This window comes from Lagenorhynchus albirostris, chromosome 5, assembly GCF_949774975.1.
Source record: "Lagenorhynchus albirostris chromosome 5, mLagAlb1.1, whole genome shotgun sequence".
Lineage (NCBI taxonomy): Eukaryota > Metazoa > Chordata > Mammalia > Artiodactyla > Delphinidae > Lagenorhynchus > Lagenorhynchus albirostris.
In genome coordinates, this window is record NC_083099.1 from 16,360,560 (window position 1) to 16,380,126 (window position 19,567).

At 39.4% G+C, this 19,567-nt stretch overlaps 1 protein-coding gene across 1 annotated transcript in view; it reads right to left on the minus strand.

The window, feature by feature from the left end:
- MED12L (mediator complex subunit 12L) overlaps positions 1-19,567 on the minus strand; it is a 326,097-nt gene that overhangs the window by 275,150 nt on the left and 31,380 nt on the right. Inside the window, exons 3-4 of the mRNA XM_060149610.1 lie at positions 14,468-14,659; positions 9,742-9,901 (exon numbers count right to left, since the gene is read on the minus strand). Of these exons, the coding sequence (XP_060005593.1) occupies positions 9,742-9,901; positions 14,468-14,659 (352 nt within the window). The remainder of the gene's footprint in view (positions 1-9,741; positions 9,902-14,467; positions 14,660-19,567) is intronic.

The following is a 19,567-nucleotide window of genomic DNA, read 5'->3' on the forward strand; positions in this document are numbered from 1 at the left end:
CAAATTGAGGAGGTGGACTTTGAGAGCAAGATTTATTATTTTTCCCCTTTTCCTCTATTTGTGTGTATGTATATGCTTCTGCGTGAGATTTTTGTCTGTATAGCTTTGCTTCCGCCATTTGTCCTAGGGTTCTATCCGTCCATTTTTTGTTGTTGTTGTTGTTTTCTTTTTTAAAAAAATTTTTTCTTAATAATTATTTTTTATTTTAATAACTTTATTTTCTTTTATCCTCTTTCTTTCTTTCTACTTTTTCTCCCTTTTATTCTGAGTCGTGTGGATGAAAGGCTCTTGGTGCTGCAGCCAGGAGTCAGTGTTGTGCCTCTGAGGTGGGAGAGCCAACTTCAGGACACTGGTCCACAAGAGACCTCCCTGCTCCACACAATATCAAACGGCGAAAATCTCCCAGAGATCTCCATCTCAACACCAGCAACCAGCTTCACTCAACAACCAGCAAGCTACAGTGCTGGACACCCTATGCCAAACAACTAGCAAGACAGGAACACAACCCCACACATTAGCAGAGCGGCTGCCTAAAATCACAATAGGTCCACAGACACTCCGAAACACACCACCAGACGTGGACCTGCGCACCAGAAAGACAAGATCCAGCCTCATCCACCAGAACACAGGCACTAGTCCCCTCCACCAGGAAGCCTACACAACCCACTGAACCAACCTTAGCCACTGGGGACAGACACCAAAGACAACGGGAACTGCGAACCTGCGGACTGCAAAAAGGAGACACTAAACACAGTAAGATAAGCAAAATGAGAAGACAGAAAAACACACAGCAGATGAAGGAGCAAGGTAAAAACCCACCAGACCTAACAAATGAAGAGGAAATAGGCAGTCTACATGAAAAAGAATTCTACCTGAAAAAGAATTCTACCTGAAAAAGAATAATAATAGTAAAGATGATCCAAAATCTTGGAAATGGAATAGAGAAAATGCAAGAAACATTTAACAAGGACCTGGAAGAACTAAAGATGAAACAAGCAACAATGAACAACACAATAAACGAAAATAAAAATACTCTAGAAGGGATCAATAGCAGAATAACTGAGGCAGAAGAACGGATAACTGACTTGGAAGATAAAGTAGTGGAAATAACTACTGCAGAGTAGAATAAAGAAAAAAGAATGAAAAGAACTGAGGACAGTCTCACAGACCTCTGGGACAACATTAAACACACCAACATTCAAATTATAGGGTTTCCAGAAGAAGAAGAGAAAAAGAAAGGGACTGAGAAAGTATTTGAAGAGATTACAGTTGAAAACTTCCCTAATATGGGAAAGGAAATAGTTAATCAAGTCCAGGAAGCACAGAGAGTCCCATACAGGATAAGTCCAAGGAGAAACACGCCAAGACATGTATTAATCAAACTATCAAAAATACAAAGAAAACATATTAAAAGCAGCAAGGGAAAAACAACAAATAACACACAAGTGAATCCCCATAAGGTTAACAGCTGATCTTTCAGCAGAAACTCTGCAAGCCAGAAGGGACTGGCAGGACATATTTAAAGTGATGAAGGAGAAAAACCTACAACCAAGATTACTCTACCCAGCAAGGATCTCATTCAGAGTTGATGGAGAAATTAAAACCTTTACAGACAAGCAAAAGCTGAGAGAGTTCAGCACCACCAAACCAGCTTTACAACAAATGCTAAAGGATCTTCTCTAGGCAAGAAACACAAGAGAAGGAAAAGACCTACAATAACAAACCCAAAACAATTAAGAAAATGGTAATTGGAACATACATATTGATAATTACCTCAATGTAAATGGATGAAATGCTCCAACCAAAAGACACAGACTGGCTGAATGGATTCAAAAACAACACCCGTATATATGCTGTCTACAAGAGACCCACTTCAATCCTAGAGACACATACAGACTGAAAGTGAGGGGATGGAAAACGATATTCCATGCAAATGGAAACCAAAAGAAAGCTGGAGTAGCAATTCTCATATCAGACAAAATAGCCTTTAAAATAAAGACTATTAGAAGAGACAAAGAAGGACACTACGTAATGATCAAGGGATCAATCCAAGAAGATACAACAATTGTAAATATTTATGCACCCAACAAAGGAGCACCTCAATACATAAGGCAAATACTAACAGCCATAAAAGGGGAAATCGACAGTAACACATCCATAGTAGGGGACTTTAACACCCCACTTTCACCAATGGACAGATCATCCAAAATGAAATTAAATAAGGAAACACAAGCTTTAAATGATACATTAAACAAGATGGACTTAATTGATATTTATAGGACATTCCATCCAAAAACAACAGAATACACTTTCTTCTCAAGTGCTCATGGAACATTCTTCAGGATAGATCATATCTTGGGTCACAAATCAAGCCTTCGTAAATTTAAAAAAGTTGAAATTGTATCAAGTATCTTTTCCAACCACAACGCCATGAGACTAGATATCAATTACAGGAAAAGATCTGTAAAAAATACAAACACATGGAGGCTAAACAATACACTACTTAATAACCAAGAGATCACTGAAGAAATCAAAGAGGAAATCAAAAAATACCTAGAAACAAATGACAATGGAGACACGACGACCCAAAATCTATGGGATGCAGCAAAAGCAGTTCTAAGAGGGAAGTTTATAGCAATAAAATCCTACCTTAAGAAACAGGAAACATCTCGAATAAACAACCTAACCTTGCACCTAAAGAAATTAGAGAAAGAAGAACCAAAAAACCCCGAAGTTAGCAGAAGGAAATCATAAAGAAGAAATCATAAAGATCAGATCAGAAATAATTAAAAAAGAAATGAGGGAAACAATAGCAAAGATCAATAAAACTAAAAGCTGGGTCTTTGAGAAGATAAACAAAATTGATAAACCATTAGCCAGACTCATCAAGAAAAAGAGGGAGAAGACTCAATAGAATTAGAAATGAAAAAGGAAAAGTAACAACTGACACTGCAGAGATACAAAAGATCATGAGAGATTACTACAAGCAACTCTATGCCAATAAAATGGACAACCTGGAAGAAATGGACAAAGGCTTAGAAATGCATAACCTGCCAAGACTGAATCAGGAAGAAATACAAAATATGAACAGACCAATCACAAGCACTGAAATGGAAACTGTGATTAAAAATCTTCCAACAAACAAAAGCCCAGGACCAGATGGCTTCACAGGCGAATTCTATCAAACATTTAGAGAAGAGCTAACACCTATCCTTCTCAAACTCTTCCAAAATATAGTAGAGGGAGGAACACTCCCAAACTCATTCTACAAGGCCACCATCACCCTGACACTAAAACCAGACAAGGATGTCACAAAGAAAGAAAACTACAGGCCAATATCACTGATGAACATAGATGCAAAAATCCTCAACAAAATACTAGCAAACAGAATCCAACAACACTTTAAAAGGATCATACACCATGATCAAGTGGGGTTTATTCCAGTAATGCAAGGATTCTTCAATATACTCAGATCAATCAATGTGATACACCATATTAACAAACTGAAGGAGAAAAACCATATGGTCATCTCAATAGATGCAGAGAAAGCTTTCGACAAAATTCAACACCCATTTATGATAAAAACCCTGCAGAAAGTAGGCACAGAGGGAACTTTCCTCAACATAATAAAGGCCATATATGACAAACCCACAGCCAACATCCTCCTCAATGGTGAAAAACTGAAAGCATTGCCACTAAGATCAGGAACAAGACAAGGTTGCCTACTCTCACCACTATTATTCAACACAGTTTTGGAAGTTTTAGCCCCAGCAATCAGAGAAGAAAAGGAAATAAAAGGAATCCAAATCGGAAAAGAAGAAGTTAAGCTGTCACTGTTTGCAGATGACATGACACTATACATAGAGAATCCTAAGATGCTACCAGAAAACTACTAGAGCTAACCAATGAATTTGGTAAAGTAGCAGGATACAAAATTAATGCACAGAAATCTCTGGCATTCCTATTCACTAATGATGAAAAATCTGAAAGTGAAATCAAGAAAACACTCCCATTTACCACTGCAACAAAAAGAATAAAATACCTAGGAATAAACCTACCTAAGGAGACAAAAGACCTCTATGCAGAAATTTATAAGACACTGATGAAAGAAATTAAAGATGATACAAATAGATGGAGAGATATACCATGTTCTTGGATTGGAAGAATCAACATTGTGAAAATGACTCTACTACCAAAGCAATCTACAGATTCAATGCAATCCCTATCAAACTACCACTGGCATTTTTCACAGAACTAGAACAAAAAATTTCACCATTTGTATGGAAACACAGAAGACCCCGAATAGCCAAAGCAATCTTGAGAACGAAAAACAGAGCTGGAGGAATCAGGCTCCCTGACTTCAGACTATACTACAAAGCTACAGTAATCAAGACAGTATGGTACTGGCACATAAACAGAAATATAGATCAATGGAACAGGATAGAAAGCCCAGAGATAAACCCACGCACGTATGGTCACCTTATCTTTGATAAAGGAGGCAGGAATGTACAGTGGAGAAAGGACAGCCTCTTCAATAAGTGGTGCTGGGAAAACTGGACAGGTACATGTCAAAGTATGAGATTAGAACACTCCCTAACACCATACACAAAAATAAGCTCAAAATGGATTAAAGACCTAAATGTAAGGCCAGAAACTATCAAACTCTTAGAGGAAAACATAGGCAGAACACTCTATGACATAAATCACAGCAAGATCCTTTTTGACCCACCTCCAGAGAAATGGAAATAAAAACAAAAATAAACAAATGGGACCTAATGAAACTTCAAAGCTTTTGCACAGCAAAGGAAACCATAAACAAGACCAAAAGACAACCCTCAGAATGGGAGAAAATATTTGCAAATGAAGCAACTGACAAAGGATTAATCTCCAAAATTTACAAGCAGCTCATGCAGCTCAATAACAAAAAAACAACCCAATCCAAAAATGGGCAGAAGACCAAAATAGACATTTCTCCAAAGAAGATATACAGATTGCCAACAAACACAGGAAAGGATGCTCAACATCACTAATCAATAGAGAAATGCAAATCAAAACTACAATGAGCTATCATCTCACACCGGTCAGAATGGCCATCATCAAAAAACCTAGAAACAATAAATGCTGGAGAGGGTGTGGAGAAAAGGGAACACTCTTGCACTGCTGGTGGGAATGTGAATTGGTACAGCCACTACGGAGAACAGTATGGAGGTCCCTTAAAAAACTACAAATAGAACTACCATATGACCCAGCAATCGCACTACTGGGCATATACCCTGAGAAAACCAAAATTCAAAAACAGTCATGTACCAAAATGTTCATTGCAGCTCTGTTTACAATAGCCCAGAGATGGAAACAACCTAAGTGTCCATCATCGGATGAATGGATAAAGAAGATGTGGCACATATATACAATGGAATATTACTCAGCCATAAAAAGAAACGAAATTGAGTTATTTGTAGTGAGGTGGATGGACCTAGAGTCTGTCATACAGAGTGAAGTAAGTCAGAAAGAGAAAGACAAATAACCGTATGCTAACACATATATATGGAATCTAAGAAAAAAAAATGTCATGAAGAACCTAGGGGTAAGACAGGAATAAAGACACAGACCTACTAGAGAATGGACTTGAGGATATGGGGAGGGGGAAGGGTAAGCTGGGACAAAGTGAGAGAGTGGCATGGACATATATACACTACCAAACGTAAAACAGATAGCTAGTGGGAAGCAGCCGCATAGCACAGGGAGATCAGCTAAGTGGTTTGTGACCACCTAGAGGGGTGTGATAGGGAGGGTGGGTGGGAGGGAGACGCAAGAGGGAAGAGATATGGGAACATATGTATATGTATAACTGATTCACTTTGTTATAAAGCAGAAACTAACACACCATTGTAAAGCAATTATACTGCGATAAAGATGTATAAAAAAAAGAATAATCGTAAAGACCATGTAATACTTTGTAAATAAACTGAGCCGAAAAATGGAATCGTGTGTTATGTGGCTTATGAAACAAGAGAAAACACAGCTAGTAGGTGAACCTAATCAACTATCTGTTGTGGGTGTGCAGATAATAGAAATTTGAGCTTGGGGGGGGGTGGTTAGAAAATAATCCCCTCCCGAAACCAACTGATCACACTGGTAAGGAAATTAACAGCAAAAGTAATGAATCCAACAAGAAGTCCATGATGTTCTGAGCTAGACACTGCAGCTAGGCTTCCCTCCATTTGGTAGAGAAAATCATACAGTCCTGGTGATGCATTCATATCTGGGAGGTCTAAAAACTCTTAACTACGTGTTCTTCACAAATCGTGAGGTCCATCAGACTTTCATTTGTCCTAAAATTGTTCACATTTCATTTGGCAGAATCATTCCTGCATGATCACCTTTTTTCATGACAGTTAAAATCAGATTAAATGGAATATCAAGGAAAACAGGAACAAGTTACCAAAAAATATGAAGAGCGTCTAAGGAATGGAGAGTAGTCTCTCCGTTATAGCTAGCAATGCTGAAGGTTTCAAGGATTACAAATTGGAGCAAATTAGAAAATGAGAAGAAAAAAAAAAAAGCATGCACACATATGCACAAACATACACACAAACGCTTCAAGCCTAACTGTTCATGTATGTACTTATCGTTAAAACTACTGAGCATCTTTTGTACGCCAGGTACTGTCCCAGGAGATGCAGCACGGAACAAATCTGACAAAATATCTCATGAAGAATCAGTACAGCTCAGGGTCAGTAGAAATAGGCGATTAATCAATTAAAATATAATGAGATGGCATTAAGCGCTATGAAGAAAAATGAAGCAGGACGTGACGAGAAGGCTTTTCTTAGGAAGTGCCCTGTGAGCTAAGCCAGCAGTGGGGGAGAGGGCAGGCCAGGGGGCTATCCGGGGGCGAGAGGGAGAGTGGCAGCCACGGGTCAATGCCTGAGGTCTCGATGTGCATACGGGCTGCTGGTGCTGGCTGAGGCACATGCCCGAGAGAGACAGGCGGCCGTGAGAGGATGCTGAGCACAGGCGGGAACCATGATGTATGTCCTAGCAGAATCACTCTGACCGCAAACTGGAAAGTTGTCATTCGAGGGGCAAGAAGAGAAACAAGGTCCGCTGGAGGCCCTGCAATAAAAAGCACAGGCGAAGGTGGGGTTGCTGGTGCTTTGGGCCACGGTGGCAGCAGCGGGAGCAGGAATACCTTGTTGGATTCTGATTCGATTTTGAAAGTGAAGTTAACAGGATTGCTGAGGGAGTAAATGCAGAGTTTCGAGAGGAAGCGAAAAGCCCAGAATGACAATACGTCTTTTACATTTATTCGCCTGATGGCTACGTATAACATTTACTAAGGAGAAGTCTGAGGAAGGAACGAGTTTCGGGATGGTGAGAAATCAACTTTGATTTGATACACATTAGGTTTCGGATGCCTATTCGTCATCAATGTAGAGGTGGCTAAGAAGCAACTAGATATCCAGGTTATGGGGAGAATTATTATTAAATGCAACAGATACACGGATAGATATAGACAGGTAGAGAGAACGAGATAAAGAAGAATTGCACATATGTGTCTGTATATGAAGGAAGGAAAGTTCAAGAAGGAAAACATGGACAAGGGAGAAAAGAAATTTATACACTGTACTGTATCCACTTCAGCACCATTTGAAAATACTGTAATGAGAACATAACTACTTTAGTAATAAAAAAGGGACACTTCTTTTGTTTCCCCCAATAAAATAATAAGCTGATGAAAAAATCAGACACGTAGTTAACACAAGACTACCGTGAAAAGAGACTCAGAGACAACCATTGTTAACTTTGTGGATTATTTCCTCTTTTTTTCTTGACATTTATATATATACACTACACAGTTTTGTTTTTTAAGTACAGTTCATTTTTGCTTGTTATTTTGACACACATGAGATAATGCTGAACTCAAAGGTGGCAGCCATGGAATCAGGCCATTTTTTGTTTTGAATTTCTGTGTTCATGCTTTTAGAATGTCCCCACTCTCCGGTTCGTGGAGGCCCCTTTACCATTCCCAAATGCGCCACACCCTGACTCACTCCCCCTAGGGTGCCTCCTGGCAGTGGAGGACATTTGTGCTTTCCATCCTGCCCCTCAGAGCTTTGCAGTTGGGGGTCTGCCTTATAAAACCATAAGCACGTTTCCATGTCATAAAGAATTATTTGTAAACCTAATCTTTAAATGGACTCTTTATGTACAATTCTCTGTGCACAGTTCTAATGTAGCGTCCAACCTTTTATCAAGCATGTTTCAGCACCGCCTCAAGGAGTCACTGTCTAGTCACCAAAAGAGCAGAAACTCTGACTGAAAGTAGTTTCCCTTCAGTTCATTCAACAAATACCTACCAGTGCGTGTGTCTGTGCACGTGCGTGTGTGTGTGAGAGACCGAGAGAGAGGATGACGCACACAAAATCTTAAAAGATGATTTCAGACAGAGAAACGTGCTGTGAATAAAATAACAACACATGAGAACACAACTGGGAGGAAGGTGAAAAAGAGGGAGAATGCTATTTAGCTGGGTGGGCAGGCAAAACCTGCTGGGGAAATGACATTGAGCCAAAGCCTCGGTGAAGAGAAGGAGGCTGCAAATAGTCTAGAGAAGAGCAACTCAAGCACAGGGTGAAGAGGAAAGGCAGAGGGGGGCCCAGGAAAGGAAGGAGTACACGTGTTGGAGGGGTGTGTGGCCGGAACATCGCAGAAAGAGGGGGCAGACCACGGATGGAGCTGCAGGCAAGCATCTGGATCTTTAACGAAACTGAGTTATTTGTAGTGAGGTGCATGGACCTAGAGTCTGTCATACAGAGTGATGTAAGTCAGAAGAGAAAAACAAATACTGTATGTTAACGCATATATACAGAATCTAAAAAAAAGTGGTTCTGAAGAACCTAGGGGCAGGACAGGAATAAAGACGCAGATGTAGAGAATGGACTTGAGGACACAGGGAGGGGGAAGGGTAAGCTGGGACGAACTGAGAGAGTGGCATGGACATATATACACTACCAAATGCAAAACAGACAGCTAGTGGGAAGCAGCCGCACAGCACAGGGAGATCAGCTCGGTGCTTTGTGACCACCTAGAGGGGTGGGATAGGGAGGGTGGGAGGGAACCGCAGGAGGGAGGGGATATGGGGATATATGTATACATATAGCTGATTCACTTTGTTATACAGCAGAAACTAACACATCACTGTAAAGCAATTATACTCCAATAAAGATGTTAAAAAAATAAATAAAAATAAAAAATTTAAACCTCCACCCTCCCCCCAAAAAAAAGAATGTGGACCTTTATTCTAATTGTAATGAGAAACTACTGTAAAGTTATAAACAAGGACACAATACGATCTGATTTAGGCTGAACAATCAGTGTGGCAGTCGTGGAGAGACCAGAACGTTAAGGAACACAAATATAGGCAGGGAGACCAGTTAGGAGGCTGTCACTGTCACCAGCCGAGAGAGGGGATAGCTTGGAGCAGCATTTCAGGAACTGTGGTGGTGACGTGTTCAGACACAGGACACGTTTTGGAGGTAAGAGCAACAGGACTTGCTGACTCAGGAACGAGGAATCTGTGCCTGGGTGAACAGAACCGGCACTCCATCCACACCTCAAGCGACTTTTACCTTCACTAATGGACCCTCGCGGGACTCACCTCTCTGGGATGGGTATGGGAAGGTGCAGGCAACAAGTGTTTACAGGGTAACGTAAAATGTATCATACTGTCTCACTTACCCAAATTGGGATCAGTAGCCTGACGTTTCTTAATTTTCGCTTCAGAAATAGCAGAATAATAGGCACAAGTCATCTTGATCAGCCACGTTGCTCTAACCATTGGCACGGAATACTTAGCTAGATATGCGAAAACATCTTCTTTTTTACTAAGGATGGGAACCTAAAAAGAAATAATACATTTATAACAATCACATATTATGTTCATCGCTAGGCCAACCTAAAGAAAGGGGAAGCAAGAGAAAGAGACTCTAAGTTCCTGCGGGCAAGAAAAACTATATCCTTTTTTTAAATGGCACGTGTCACTCTAAAAAAGAATTTTAAGCGAATTTTAAGAAAAAAGAATCAAAACTATGTTTAGCACATTGGCAACACAGTTTTATCAGTTGTGCTTTCTTATTTATAAAAACAAATTATTTTCAAACTCTCAGATGCTGAAAGCTACTCGTTGTATCAGCAAAATAGGGAAAATAATCTCATGACAGTTCTCCAAGGAGTTTATATCTCAAAATTGGAAGGGACAGATAAAGTAAAAGCTATCCCCACTCTACATTTTATCAAAGAACATTTCTGTATAAAGCTTTCTGATTGTAACATTTCATAAGCATAACAATTTCCAGAAAGCTTCTAAAAGTGCCTTTAGACCAAGATTTTACATAGAGGCTAAAATGATGGATCAGTGAATCTGCCTAATAAACACTGAGCTAGAAACAGCTGGGTAATTAATTCACGGGTTGAAAGTGGGCACTTGAGGCAGTTAATTATTTCTTCCAGGCCACAAAGGTACTATTTAGCAAATTAGTATCTCAATGTTCTGCTGAATGGCTCGAAAGAGTTAATCCAGTCTTCTAGAATTCCTCATAAATACCCTAGGAATAGCCCATTAATCTATACATAAGCTATCCAATTTACGAATACGGGGTAACGCAGCGGACAGAGAGGATGTTGGCTGCAATGCAGCAGGATGGGAAAAGTGAGATGGAGAAGCAGGCCGTGCCCACCCCCGCCCCCAGCAATGAGCACCCCTGTGCTGCGAGTCGTGGCCCCAGCCTGTGGTGGTTAAACCCATGACTCCCAGGCTCTTCATTTATGAACGAGACAATACCGACCCTGGCCACCTCACGGTGGCGTGAGAAGGAGAAAGCAAAAGAATTACATGTATCAAAATTATAACAACTTTCATTTTGTTGCCAGTTCCAGTTTCAAGGAGTTCTCCGCGTCCCCCAATGTGTTCTCAGGCCATGGACCTGACTCTCTCCTAAGAGGATTCTGGAAACCCACAACCATGGACATCGCTAGCCCTGGTCTCTATGCCCCAAAGTCTCGCTCGATCTTGTGTTGAAAATCAAAGCTTCAAACCGGCTAACTGGTTCGTGGAGCATGGCATTTTTCTCTTAGTTAGCCAATGGTTCGGCCGGTGGATTTTTCTGCATTATACATATGTTACAAATCTGACCATTCGCAGTCTTGGAACAAAGTGTGATCCCAGAATTTAAAAGTAAGTGTTTTTTGTTACCCAGCTCTTTAAAACAAGCTATTTCACCTGGTTCTTCCCAAAGAAACATCAAGCGGCTCCAGCGATACAGAAAAGCTGCCTGGCTGGACGCTGAGATGCAGTGTGTCCATATACTGCATCTTACGGGCAATGTAATAGACTTTTGATCATGTGCAGTTCCTACCTTGGTTGCTGACTTTAGAACATAACCTCCCCCATGACAAAGGCGACTACACGGCATACCACATAACTATATAAAAGGGAGGTGAAAGCGACACAGGCTAAAGCTATAAAACCTCCTCTCTGTAGATCACGGTGATACATTTTACCTAGAAAACTTCCCGAAAATTTAGCTTACAAGGCACATCTTTCACGGAGCACAAGGCTCTGGGTTTACTGTCGTTTAGGCCAGGGACAAGAAAAGCACCGTCTTATACAGTCAGTTCCAGACCGGAGCTGCTGGTTTTCACTAGAACATACAGTATGGTATCAGGGAGTTACGTTTTAGCTGCCACGGTCAGGTTCCCTCTCAGCCAGACGTACCAGAAGACTATATATAAGATCAAGGCCTAAAAACCAGGCAAATGCAAAAAGTAAAGTTAGCATCTCCAAAGAACCATTACCAATAGCATCTTTATAGAAGCCTAAAGGATTTCTTTTTGAACAGCGTTTGACAAGAAGGCACGGCCGGGGATGGGGGGCGCATTCTGAGCATGTGAAATGTTTACACGAAACGGCAAACAAAGCTGAGTCTTACAGGAACAGCATAAGGCAAACCTCTAGCTCACTGTCCCTGCTGGCAGAGCCCTAAGAAAAAGGGTTGGCTCAAATCAAGGGCTTTCGCATTCAGAAGAACATATGTGAAGAAAGTTATTTAATTAAGGAAGAAGACACATTTTGATGGTTTTGTCACATTTACAGTTTGGGCCAACTCAGGAAGGAAAATATGTTTACACTGACTGAAGTATGACTTCCTACAGGGATGGATTCCATTTTCAGCCAAGAAACCATCTGACTTCAACTTGTAGCTGAACCCAGGCAATCACTGGGCAGCGGTCTGGTTTCTCAATCAAGGTGGAACTGCGTCTAAGTACCAGAAGAAAACTAAGACACCTAGCGTGGCTCTCCATCCACCAAAGGGTTGCCCTTGTAACGCTTCTCTCCCTGTATTCTCCTTTCTGTCAGCACCCTCTGTTTGCTAAGCAGTGGTAGAAGCAAATGGAAATTCCAGAGACCACAGTAATCAAAGTCACCAGAAGTGAACACATCATTCTTGGTGAACTGTTCAAGAGCTAAAAGGATATCCCCAGGAGCAAGAAGTCTCCTTTTCCAAATCTATGACCGCGGTTGGATTCAAAGGCCTTTTACAGGCCACTGTCGACCTCTCTGTGGCTGAATACTTGGGAGTGCTGTGGAGCTTTATAGGAACGGAAGACCAGGTCCAGAAACCTGTCCATCCCATACAGGAAACTATTCTGAACTCTAGATCAGAGCCGGAAGATGACTCAGGATCTCAGCAGGAAAAGGAAGGTCTTCTACATCAAGCCATCTCGCAGATAAATACCAGAAATTAAGAGGTATTCAAACTTTCTAATATGAAGGGCACGCAGAGGATGCAATCTTTTACCCAACTCTAAAGAGCTTTCGCCACCTCAAGAAGATGAAATGCTGAGGAAGGGATGGGAAGGAATGACTCTTGAAATGCCCAAGAAATGAATACTTCAAAGTATATTCAATGGTTTGACAAAGAAAACATCTTTAACTTTGCAAAGAATTAACGTCAGGGCTTACCTGAGGGACACCTGACTTGGCCAGAGGCAGCTCCTAATAAAGAGAGAAGAACAACGGCTAATACACTGCACCATAATTCATCTCCCTCTTAAAAGATGAGAGACCATTACACCCCTAAAGCAAGGGCATCAATTCCTCATGAGTATTCCCTTTCAGGAAATATCCCCCCCCCAAAAAAAAAAACCTGCATTCTAAAAGCTTACAAAAAAGGCAAACCTAAAAGGAAAGATGTCAGGCTGGCTACATAGGAGTTGAAGGTACTAACCAACGTGAAGGGTATGAACTTTTGGTAGAAAGCCATCAAATATTGAAGGATGGCCTTTGACTTCTGCAGCCTTCAGATACAATTCCCAGGCCACAGTGGGAACACGTGGTAAACGGTCAACAATGGAAAAGAAATGCTATGCGGTCCAGCCTGTGTTGAGACAGAGGCACTACCTGAGTAGCAAGAGAGGGTTCCACTGATCGTCTGCTTTGCAAGGATTTCGGTTGCCTTTAAGCACTAACATCTATGAAAGGCAACGCAAGGCTCCGACACTAGGGCAAAATAAAGCCCACGGGAGCTACAGGCACTATTTTCAAAGAGGTGCTTTAGAAAACAAAAACGTAAATACACGAAGGAGCTCTCCTCTAACCTGGGCCTGCACCAAGCCATTCGTGAAAACCTAAGAATAGAAGATGGGCTCCCCTAAAACTAAAGGGTTTCAGGGGAGATGAGAAAGACCTGGGGATTATTTGAAAGGTGTGTAAGAAGTCAGAGATCAAGACTAAGAGGGAGGTTTCTGGCTCTCATCTAAATTTCAAAAGACATTTTGTACTATTGGGACTATAAGATTGTTGAATCTGTGCAGTATTTCCCACGTGAGGAAAATGATCAAAGGCAAAGATTTTTAAAAGAACCCTCCCTTCCCTCCCCCTCCTCAAAAAAGCGGGGAGCTATGAATAAACCTGCCCATTTTGTACTGAAACTTTTTCAAAGACGGTTTTCAAGCACACACGGAATCACTATCTTTTATCTCACTTGTTCGGAAGAAGAGTTAGTTTAAGAATTTGGATGGGTACTTTTCAAGACAAGGAAATAACATTAAAGCAAGGATTTCTATTTAACCCATTTGGACATCCTGACCTAAAAAACTGAAAATGTAACAGAAATAAATGAAGTCTCACTGCCTGTTTTTGATTTTAAAACCCTGTCTACCTAATATCCACATCAACAGCTTCCTGTGTAGAATGTTTAGGTCTCTAGATGTCCTAGGCACCACATGCCATCAAAACGAAGGGGGAAACAGCCTATGTGCAGCACACACCTAGCGCAGGATACCTGCCATTGAGACTTGGAGTTTGGGAGAGAATTGGGGAAAAGAAATGTATACTTGAACATTATCTCAAATATTTTCATTTCTATAAGGCCTCAATTAAAACAATGCAAGAAATACTTAATACCTTTTTTGCCAAAATAGCAAGTGGTTTATTTCCTGCTAAGTCAGAGAACCAACTATGAATCGCACTCTGGGATCGAGCAGTAACCAGCCAATAATTATCTTTAGCATTAACTTGTGGTTTCTTCTTTCCGGTGTCCTGGAAAGTGTTAAGCTTTAGTTTCTCAGCTAATATGCTGCTAAAATAAGCTCCAATCTGTGGAAGAGAAAACAGAGTTTAAAGACAATAAGCAAGAATGTTAGTAACGTACATATCAGTAGTTTATTTTTATTGTTTTAATAGAAAATCTTCAAAGAGCCCATTGGAAAATAAAATGGGAATTTAAGTCCTTGAAGCTAAGAGTTGTGATTTCCTTACACTAACATAATGCAGAAACTCCCACAGCACCTTTGTTTCACTACTAACAAGTAGTTCAAGGGAACAAGAAGGGTCTCTGAAAATCCCTATAAAATTCATTATATCCTGAACAAATTTCAAGAGAATGGGTTCTGCTTTCATCTTTAGATGAACCTCTCCTTTTTCAAAGTACACACCCATTTGAAGAGAATCTTTTTCCTGAGAGGTGTTGCATACAAGATCAGAACCTGGCAATCACACAGTAATCACTTTTTCTTGTTTCATTTTAATAGCACATAAATTTGGAAAGGAAACTCTGTATTTACACTCAGTGCTTTTAAAAAAAAAAGTCTAGAGAAATCTAATTTATTTACATGGAAAATTACAAAAGGTTCAATTAAATTAAATATTCAACACTTTTGATTGGGCTGCCAATTTCATGAGTACAAGTGTTTAGAAAGAGAAAGCTAGTGTGGCTTGCTCTGAATGGAACAAAGTAGCAAAGGGAGCTTCCTGTGAATGACTGGCATTTTCATATTAACCAAATTAAAAGAGGACAAAGGAAAGACAAAGGGACAAGAAGGAAGGGGACTGAGTAATATCTAAAAACTAAATGAATCCACAGAAAACCTCTTGGAATTTCCAAGAATCCTATCACAGCATCACATTTTGTCCCCTGGAAATTCTCTAATAACAGGACGTGGACAACAATTTCTAACAAATACCTTCAATAAGGTTAGCAGACAGTGGCAACCGTGATTAAAATAAAATACCTACCCTGCTGCAGCAAAATGAGAATCACTACCTTAGTTAATGCTCATGACTCAATAAACAATTAGTCTATAGGGTGGAACGCAGTTGGAAGCAATTAGCCAAGTTTATCTACCAGGGCGAAAAGCTGGTAAACATTTTTTTAATGTGAATTGGCATCCCTTGATCCTTGTGATTGAGGTACAGTGAAAAAGTCTGTTTTGTGTTGAGGTAATATGGCAATAAAAATTATAGTAATTAGAAAAAAAGGCTGAACCTTATTTTTTTTTTTTTTTTTTTTTTTTTTGCGGTACGCGGGCCTCTCACTGTTGTGGCCTCTCCCGTTGCGGAGCGCAGGCTCAGGACGCACAGGCTCAGTGGCCATGGCTCACGGGCCCAGCTGCGCTGCGGCATGTGGGATCTTCCCGGACTGGGGCACGAACCCGCGTCCCCTGCATCAGCAGGCGGACTCTCAACCACTGCGCCACCAGGGAAGCCCTGAACCTTATTTTTTTAAAACAACTTCATTGTATTCTTTTTTAAGCAAAGTTTGCAGAATATCCAGAGAATTAAATGCAAAAATTCACCAAAAAAACAGCTATTTGAAAACAAGGAGCCAAGAGTAACAAATTGTTTAATTTTAAATTTCTCAATCAATATTTGGTCTTTGCACCAATGGCACGAAATACCTACCTACGTAGATTGTTTCATATTTAAAAGATCTCTTATTTGCAATCATGTATGAGCATTTTAATCATAATAAAGAAAGACATTAAAAAAAATTTTAAACTAGTCTAAGTACTGTCAAAGAAGAATAGCCACGGTGATCTGAAAAGACTATTCAATTAAATCAAGCCAATCACTGATTTTGCAAATCAAGGGATTTGCAAAAATTGTATTTAAAAAAAAAAAAAAGTCTGGGGGGCTTCCTGGTGGCGCAGTGGTTGAGAGTCTGCCTGCTAATGCAGGGGCCACGGGTTCGAGCCCTGGTCTGGGAGGAGACCACATGCCGCGGAGCAACTAGGCCCGTGAGCCACAACTACTGAGCCTGCGCGTCTGGAGCCTGTGCTCCACAACGGGAGAGGCCCGCGCACCGCGATGAAGAGTGGCCCCCACTTGCCACAACTAAAGAAAGCCCTCACACAGAAACGAAGACCCAACACAGCACAAATAAATTAATTAATTAATAAACTCCTACCCCCAACATCTTCTTAAAAAAAAAAAAATGTCCTGGTGTAGGTAACGGCCAAAAGAATTCAGAACACGGCAAATTTAAAAAAAAAAAAAAAAAAAAAAGTCTGGGCAATCTCTTTTGCAATTATACTCTTTTCTATGTATTTAATAATAGCAATGGAACATAGTGGCTGTATATATGTTTTACTTCCTAACAAATCTTATGAACAACTGCATAAATGTAAACAAAGTCAAAATTCCCAAGAAAGCAAGAGCAGAGAAAATACACATTAGGACTCAAAAAGAAAAGAAAAAAATCAAAACATGATCATACACTTAATTTTATTCTATCAGCAGTATATTCACATTATTCTAAAATCGAGAAAAAGTTAAGAGCCTCATTCCCAAGTCCCAATGCCTAACTCCAAAGAACCACCTTGATTAGTTTCTTATGTGTCTTTCCAGAGTTTCCTCATGTGAATACACATGAACAAACACGAATATATTATTTTTCTCTTATATCTATACCTCGTTATGTACATTGAGTAAGTGTCTGAGAGCCTTCCTTCCATATTTGTCTATGGAGAGCTTCCGCATTCATTTTTACAGACACATAATAATGTACTGTGTGCATGTACCACATTTTATTTAATCAAGTCCCCGTTAATGGACACTTGTTTCAAACTTCTGTGATTACAAATCACATTAAAATGAATAGCCTTTCCTATTTGTTATTTCATACATGTACAGCTATAGCTTTCAGATGAATTTTCAGAATTCAGATTGTATGATTCTATAATTTTAATCAGCATTGTCAAATTACCCTCCATAATGTTTATACCAATTTGCACTCCCTCAGACAAGGTATGAGAGATAAGGTTTAATTTAAAACTTGTTTCCATCCATCCACAGCTATTTTGAAAGTAATTCATTTGGTAAGAAAATGAAAAAGTTTAGGGGCTATACTATAGGTCATGTATTTCATATTCATTAGATCAAATTCCCCTCAGAAGGTTTGAATCCTTGAGTAAATCTCACAGGAAGGATGAGAGCAGCAGAAGTGGTAACGGGTGCTATTTCCATTTATTCAATTATTTAAAATGACATAAAACTTCATACAACTGGGAACAATTTGGCAGTTCCTATACACAAGGCGTTCATACTTTGTTATGGACAGAATTGTGTATATCCAAAATTCAGATATTGAAGCTCTAAGCCTCAATGTGACTGCATTTGGAGATAGAGCCTTTAAAGAGGTAATTAAGGTTAAATGTTCATGGACTGATAAATGGATAAAGAAGATGTGGTACACAGATACAATGGAATATTACTCAGCCATTAGAAAGAATGGAATAATGCCATTTGCAGCAACATGGATGGACATGGAGATTATCATACTAAGTGAAGTAAGTCAGACAGAGAAAGACAAATATCATATGATATCGTTTATATGTGGACTCTAAAAAAAAATGATACAAATGAACTTATTTACAAAACAGAAACAGACTCACAGACTTAGAGAATGAATTTATGGTTACCTGGGGGGAGGGATAGATTGGGAGTTTGGGATTGACATGTACACACTGCTATATTTAAAATAGATAACCAACAAGGACCTGCTGTAAAAAACAAAAAAGAAAGAGAGAAAAAAAGTTAAATGAGGTCATAAGGGTGAGGCCTAATCCAATATGACTAGTGCCACTATAAGAAGGAGACCACCAGAGATACCCGCACACAGAGAAAAGCCCATGTGAGGACACAGTGAGAGGGCAGCAGTATACAAGCCGAGAAGAGAGGCCTCAGGAGAAACCAGACCTGCTGACACTTTGATCCTGGACTTCCAGCCTCCAAAACTGTGAGAAAATAAACTTTCTCAGAAAATCAAATTTCTGTTGTTTAAGCCCCTCAGTTTGTGGTATTTTGTTATGGCAGCCCCAGTAGACTAATGCACCTTCTAACCGAGTAATATGCTGCTGGGAATTTATCCTAAAGAACAAAAGCTATATGTTCAAATATGACTATACCTTCTTTATAAATAACCATAAGAAACAGATAATAGGCTAATTGCTGTACACCAGCAGTTTCAGTTATTACAGCACATAAATGATGAAACATTATCTATCCATTAATTACTATGAATATGAATACTTCGGCCTCAAGGAAAGGTACACACAAAATGATATTACTTCTTCTTTAAGTACATAAGTTAAGGAAGATGAAAGTTTAGAGATAGATGGTAGTTTTATTTGCACAACAGTGTGAGTGTACTTAATGCCAAAGAACTATACACTTAAATATGTTAATGGTAAATTTTATGTTATGTAAATTTTACCACAATAAAAAAAAGTAGAAAACAAATTACAACACATACATAATTGTAGTTGTGATGTTTAAAAGGTATCAAGCAAGATTGGAAAAAGAGTAAAAACACTGTTTGGTCAATAGGACAATCTGTAGAAAATAATTGTTTTTTTTTCACATCACTTAAATAATACTTCAGTTGCTAGTTTAGCAAATTACATATGTTTGTGTATGCATGTGTGCATATAAAAAGAGATTTGAAATGATACACAAACTTTTAACAATGGTTATCTCTGGTTAAGAGAAAACAAGAATAGAAATTCATCTGTATGCTTGATTTCTTTTAATCTGTAGGCATGATTTTTTAATTTAAAAAGTATTTTAATATTTGAAAATAGAAATAACTCAAAAAGGATGAAAAACAAACCTTAAAGGATACAAACAGAAAATTCCATCTATATATCTAATTGTTAACATAACCACAAAGGAAAAAGACTTAATTCAAGAAATTTTTAATACAACACTCTGACTACATACTTTTTT